The sequence below is a fragment of the Eurosta solidaginis genome, chromosome 2 (assembly GCF_040869045.1).
Source record: "Eurosta solidaginis isolate ZX-2024a chromosome 2, ASM4086904v1, whole genome shotgun sequence".
Lineage (NCBI taxonomy): Eukaryota > Metazoa > Arthropoda > Insecta > Diptera > Tephritidae > Eurosta > Eurosta solidaginis.
In genome coordinates, this window is record NC_090320.1 from 73,812,017 (window position 1) to 73,818,727 (window position 6,711).

The 6,711-nt window shown below is 40.5% G+C and overlaps 1 protein-coding gene across 1 annotated transcript; it reads right to left on the bottom strand.

Annotated features, from left to right (window-relative positions):
* Positions 1–6,075, bottom strand: LOC137242203 (serine protease nudel-like). The gene is made up of 6 exons (XM_067769576.1): positions 6,039–6,075; positions 2,480–2,617; positions 1,286–2,423; positions 946–1,216; positions 204–851; positions 1–129 (listed from the first exon to the last, which is right to left on the bottom strand). Exons 3-4 carry the CDS (start codon positions 2,130–2,132, stop codon positions 1,023–1,025), a joined length of 1,041 nt encoding a protein of 346 aa, XP_067625677.1. The 5' UTR covers positions 2,133–2,423; positions 2,480–2,617; positions 6,039–6,075; the 3' UTR covers positions 1–129; positions 204–851; positions 946–1,022.
* Between the last annotated feature and the right edge of the window lie 636 nt (positions 6,076–6,711).

Genomic DNA, 6,711 nt, shown 5'->3' on the forward strand with positions numbered 1-6,711 from the left:
CTTTGTACTTTGATCTGCTTCATTAACACAAGCTTCATACGCCCATTTTTTAGCATTATTGAAAACAGGATACCAATCACCACGATAGTTGTGACAGAGGAAACCACTTGAGCTGGAAACGGCATGTGACTGAAAGTGCAAGCAAAAACGTGTGTGTGGTACGCGAAGTGTACTTTGGGAGCTCTTATGTCTACAATACTTACCATATGATCCTTTACATCTTTCACAATTATATTGCCCTCAAGCTCATCACGTCCATTCAAACAGTTCATAATATCATCACATTTCTCAATCGCACTATAACACATCGATACTGTGGATCGATGGAACCGAGCGTACTCCTCAGGACCATCATAACAGGAATAAGATGCATCCGTACAGCCAAAACAGCCTCATTCATCTTCGCCCATTGGAAAATCCGCATAGCCATCACATATACGATTGCTGGTGAGACGATCGATACAACGACAAGCCGATTCGTCACTGCCATCATGACAATCAACCAAATTATCACACCACGAACTTTTCCGTATACATTCCTTGCCGCTATAGCAGCCGATCTCTTCAGGCGACTCACACACATAGTGATCCGCATGGCCCAAATGATGGTAAATACTTGTGTATGAGGCATAAATGATGTCAGTTGACAGATTTTGTGCGCTGGTACGCATTTTAAAGTTGTATTGGAAAAACTCATGGCATTCATGGCACCACCTCCACTACCCATCCCTGAGGCGGATGACATTTTATTGCTATTTGCATTATTTTGCATGTAGGTACAAAAGAATTGTTGTTGTTGCTTTTGTGGTGAGGCATTCTTGGAAAACACATTGGCCATGTTACCTTGATTACTGCAAAAATTATAAAAAACTTATAAGTTTTAGCAGCCTCAAATATATCGGCAGCCCTAAAATCACGAATATGTAAAAACAAATAAATATTTACATGTGGCGATATACATGCGAGGATATTTAGGCCACGATTCTTCTCTAATTTGCATCGTTTTCTACTTTTGAAATATCCTACACATTGGCGTGGGGGCCTATATGTTCTATGCCGACTCCCTTCATTGTTTCACCAGTCACCGGAAATCCACCAGGACCGCGGCTTGTAAAATGAGAACTCGGTGGAGGTGTTACATTTGTTGAGTTTCTATAACTGCCTCTGTTGCGTAAGCGTTTAGCTACCTGCTCACAGAGTGACATAAACTGCATATCTGAAATGGAAATTATGAACTATTCGCATACCCAATGCGGGTTTTGTGTACAAAAAAAAACTAACTCACCCTGAGAAGAGTCAGTATTCGCCGAATTTAGTTTTGCGCCATTCTTCATCATTGCCTGTACATCTGCTGCATCAAAGGTATCAATTAGCTCATCTTGTTGCACTAGCGAACTTTTACGAAGTAGTTCCTCCCAAATTTGTGGATCATACGCGCTTGGTACGCTCGTATTTTTTGTATCTAAGGTGGCGCTTACATCTTTGTTGGTCTTAGGTTGGAGTTGCCGCTCAGCGCTTTCAAGCATATTTTCTAAACTCGTTGGACTATCCGGAGGATGTTTTGAGCTTCTTCCCTGCAAAACTGATTGTTCATTTAACTCATCCAATTGTGAAGCTGTAGGCTGTGGAGGTGTTGTAGCGCAATCTCCTCCATATGTGATTGTAACACTTGTAAAATTACTTAGTGTCACCGTACGATTCATAACCAAAGTGTGAGTGGACTGTATCTCTGAATCTATTGTTGTGTGCTCAATGCGCTCGAAATCTGCCAGTACACTTGCAGCTGGCGCTCCCTCTCCTGCTATTGTATCATATTTCAGTTTACGTAATTTATCTTCATCCACATCAACTCTTTCTGTGACTAGTTCCAGTTCTTGGAAGATATCTTGCGTAGATGTAGCACTAGTTTTTTGAGTTGCTGCAGCTTTGTCTTCGCTATCATCGTGTCCATATATAATCCAACTTATTCTATCAGGTTTGTCCTCTGTTGGTTGTTTTGTTGGTTTTGGTGTTGCTTCGGTCACGAGTTCATCTTCGTTGTCATTTTCGTCCAGTATCCAAGTTATTTCTTCTGCAATTTTCGTTGTTAACTCCTTCACTAAAACTGTTTCAGTTGTGCTCTTGAGCTTCATTTCTGGTTTTGCATCGTCATGCTGACCATCGATTATCAAGCTAATTTTTTCGGGCTTATCATCGATTGTAGTTTTAGACTTCTGTGCTGTTTCACTTGTAAACTCTGTTTCCAGGTCCTTCGCAGTTGTTAATTGTCTATCCGCAGGCCTCACTTCTTGATCGTTTTCAAAACCATCCAGTGGCTGTCCCAAGCTCTATATTTGACGAGATATGATTCGAATGCGAGTCAAGTTTCCCGTTTTGCTCTTTCTCGTGTTGCGAACTCAAAATTTTAAGTTTATGAAGTTTTTCTAGGCAAAGTTTATAGTTAAATGAATATAAAATTCATTGGTCTTATTCAACTTACCTATTCTATCTAATGCTATTGCGTAATAGATTAAAGCCATCATTATCACCACCAGCAGTAAGCCCAATACGGCTAGTATACGCGTCAAAACAGTTTTGAAGCATTTTCTTTGAGATTGTGTGCGCTGAATATCATTATCTAATAAGTGAAAAATAAATTGATATAATTAAGGGTGCACTCAAAGACATTGTTTAGGGTGTTTCTTCATGTCGGGCCCTCAATGCTACATGGCGGGGATCTTCCAAAATTCTAGTGTGAAAGACCAGATTTGTGTTCATGTGGTGATGCTAGTCTCGACTGACCACTTACAAAGCAATTGGCCAGCCGATTGCATGCTACGCGTCCCCTATATGGTCGCCAAGCCTAAAAACTACTCACTGGAAGAAGCTACAGAACACCATCTACATAATGAGGCGAGAATACTCCCCATCAGGGAGAGAAATGAGATGCTAAAAAAACAGCTCCTGTTGAATACCCGAAACCTGGGCATCCCAGGGGCTTAAGGAGTCATCTCCTTAAGCATTATGAGGAAATACGGCACCTGAGAATTCAGCCGTATGAAGCCAAAAAACACAAGCAGGTCCTCAGTGAACTCCATAAACAGGCGTCGGATCTTTATGCCAGGAATTGCCCGGTGAATGCAGTGCTCAAAGAACAATACCCAAAACTTGCAGAAGAGGAACGCATACTCCCCAGGGAAACGCTTGTCACTCTTGCTCAACTTCGTTCTGGATACTGTAACAGGTTAAACTCTTACCTATCCAGAATCAACCCCGACATACAAAATGTATGCCCCGCTTGCAATGTGTCCCCACATGACACCAACCATCTCTTTAATTGTAATGTGGAACCAACGCCTCTAACAGAGCTGTTCATGGCATACTCCACTTCAAGCAATTTCAAGCACCAGTCAGCATGGTTTATCGGGTCAGTCAGTTTTCCTAACATCGCCTTTAGGACCCTATTCACACGCTGGACTTTGCCGTTCGCTTGAGGGGAGGCGACCGCCACTTTAACGTGGTCAATATTTCGCTTAGAGAGGAAACTGCTAAACCCCATAGATGTAAAACATGTTCCTCTATCACTTATAATTCGTCTCGGGCGGCTGTAATAATTAAAATATTTTTCTAGAGCAGAGGTAACTTCACGGGTACTGGTAGAATTGGTTGGGTAAAGTTTCACAAACTTGGTGAATGAGTCGACTACTACTAGAATATGTTTACGCTTTGTGTTAAGAGACGGCAGAGGACCAAAATGATCGATATGAAGAGTATCGAACGGCAATGGAATAGCATGAAAATTCCTTTCTCTAATGCGTGGAGGTGTAGCGTACATCAAGCATTTCAGGCAATTTCTGATAAATTTGTCCACTTTCATTCTCATTTTTGGAAACCAATAATACAGACTTAGTTTGTTGACAGTTTTGTCAACTGACTGGTGTCCTATTTTTCATGCGTTAAGGCCAAATTAAGCTTCCTTAACCCTAACACCATAGTCGTAACCATACCCATATTCATACCCATCTCCAATGTGATCGATTAATGGTGCCTTAACCTAAAAATCGTGAGAATTTTATAAAAATGAAGAAAACGCAAAAAATTTAAATATATTCCAAAAAAAAATAAGTCTGTTAGTCATAACGTATCCAAAACAATGAATAAAATCTACAAAAAGTTATTAAATTCACCAACTCAAATATGGTTAGGTTATGGATATGGCGAGAAACCAAAAACCAACTGGTTGGCTATGGTATGGTTATGGCGTTAGCGTTATGGTGTGGCACCATTAATCGATTACATTGATTTCCATAAGGTACGTTCGATCAGCTGTTTTTCTGGTTATGGCTTTATGGTTATAAGTCACCATTAATTGGCCTTTTAGCCTAATAATGTTTGATTCCATTTCACCGGGCACATATAGCAGTTTTTTACCGTCCGACTTCAATCTATAAACAAAACCATTTATTAGATTGAGATCTGGGACCTCCTCGTTCTCAAGACGACTCCGTAGATAACTGATTGTTTCGTCACGCTCTTGGGCAATTTGCACTTGGAATTCAACCTCTTCGGTATTAATGATATGTGCAATCTGCACTCTACTCAGCGCATCTATATGCGCCATAGATGTACCCTTCCTATGCTGAATGGTATAGTTGTAATTTTCTAGCTCCAAGGCCCACCTCGCGATTTGGGAATTCAACTGTTTTCTCTCGAGGGTCATAGCCAAGGAGCTACAATCAGTGATTATTTTAAATGGTATACCTTCAAGATAAGTTATGAACCTTCTTAAAGCGTATATGATTGCTAATGTTTCAAGCTCAAAACTATGATATTTGGACTCGGCACTGGAGGTAGTTTTTGAGAAATATGAAATGGGGTGAAATTTGTTATCACCCTGTCGCTGTAACAACACTGCGCCGAATCCTATAGAACTAGCATCGCAGTGGAGTTCTTCTAACCCCTCGTTGCTACTACAATATCATCCATATATATAATTATCTGTTTTTCCTCGATCAAATCGCGAAATATATTATTAATAAAGCGCTGGAATACGGCAGGAGCGTTCCTCAAACCAAACGGCATTTTAAGGTACTCATACTGACTGTTAGGTGTTACGAAAGAAGTGTACGGAATTGATTCGGGTGACATCTGTACTTGATGAAACCCGCTCTTTAAATCTAGAATAGAAAATATCTCTTTACTTTCTACGAATTCAATGCAGTCGTCAATCAATGGTAGAGGGTAGTTATCTCGGACGGTTATTTTATTCAGGGCCCTATAGTCAATACACATACGAATTTTCCCATTTTTCTTCCGTACTAGCACGATTGCAGAGGCATTCGTCTACTATGGATTGTACGTCACCTCGATTTAAATAGGAAAGGCGCCGTGGAGGGCAATGAAACGGCACATCAGTCGTCAAGTGTATCTTCATTTCATACATAAAGGGTTCAACTTTAATAGCTTATTCATGTCTGAGATGTGGTTTCTAGGCAATTTCGGATCAATATCCAGGCAATATTTATTTATACTTGTATCAATGCAAAAAATGTCGGGAACTTCAGCGGCGCTAGGAGTGACAGATTCACGTCGGTAATTTACGGCACTGTCGCGGCGTTTTGGTATATCAATCTCGAGTCAGCGATAATTCCATCAGCCTTAAGAGCACTTACAGTCTCTAGAGACTTATTTAAATACATCTTGTCGTTGCGAATGGTTTTCAAAAATTTTCCATCTATAGCAGCTTATATTATGTTAAATAGTTTCAAGAAATCTCGTCCCAAAAGAACTGGCAAAGACATACAATTATCGGCACGTACTTTTAATTCAAGAATGTTTACTTTGTTTTTAAAAAAAATTTACATTTGATTATTTCAAATATTTTTAACGGCTTTCCGCCTATACCTCTATATGTAGTAATGGTTCCCGTGCTTTTTTTTCCTAAGAAGTTGTTTTGGGACGTTAGATATTCGTATGAAACTAACCGGGCTACCGGTGTCAAAAAGGGAGAAAGCAACATTAGAAACTAATTCACTAAATAATATAAACTCTAGTCTTACGTAATTGTACTCTCCTACGGTCTCTGCATCATCCTCGTCCGGCATCATAGTCTCCACTGCAGCCACGTTCTCTTTCTTCTTCAAAACCTTCCTGGGATTAGGACAAGCCCGATGGTCATGGCCCATCCGCCAACAACGGAAACATGACCCTTCCGGCCGCAACGGGTATGGGCAATTGGGTTTTATATGCCCGCTTTGAGAGCAGTTGTAGCATAGTGTTTTTTGTTCGGGTTTCTGCCTTACTGTCGTCGGTGACTTCTGCTCTACCTTTGTAGCGAAGTACTTGTTTTGATATCGGCTAATAATTTGTTTTAGCTCTTCGATGTTTCTTGCCGAAAGGAGCAGGTGAGCGTTTGGAACACTATTCCCAATTCCGTCGATAATAAAATCAACCACCTCCTGCTCTGAGATGGTTGCTCTTTTAGCACTTGCCTGCATTGATAAGACATAACAATGCATAGACTCTGCATTCTTTTTCCACCGTCGCTGGCTAAGCATCTTGTAAATCTCTTGCCTGGTCACTGCCAAGTCTAATTCTTTTATTAGTGCTTCTTTTAGTGAAGTTGTTGTTGAAAGAAACACAAGAGCCGTACCATTTAAAGAGCGTCGCAAAGCAAGAAGTTTAAAATTTTCGTCAGCTCCAGTGGACTGCATAATCTCTTCGAAGTCCCTA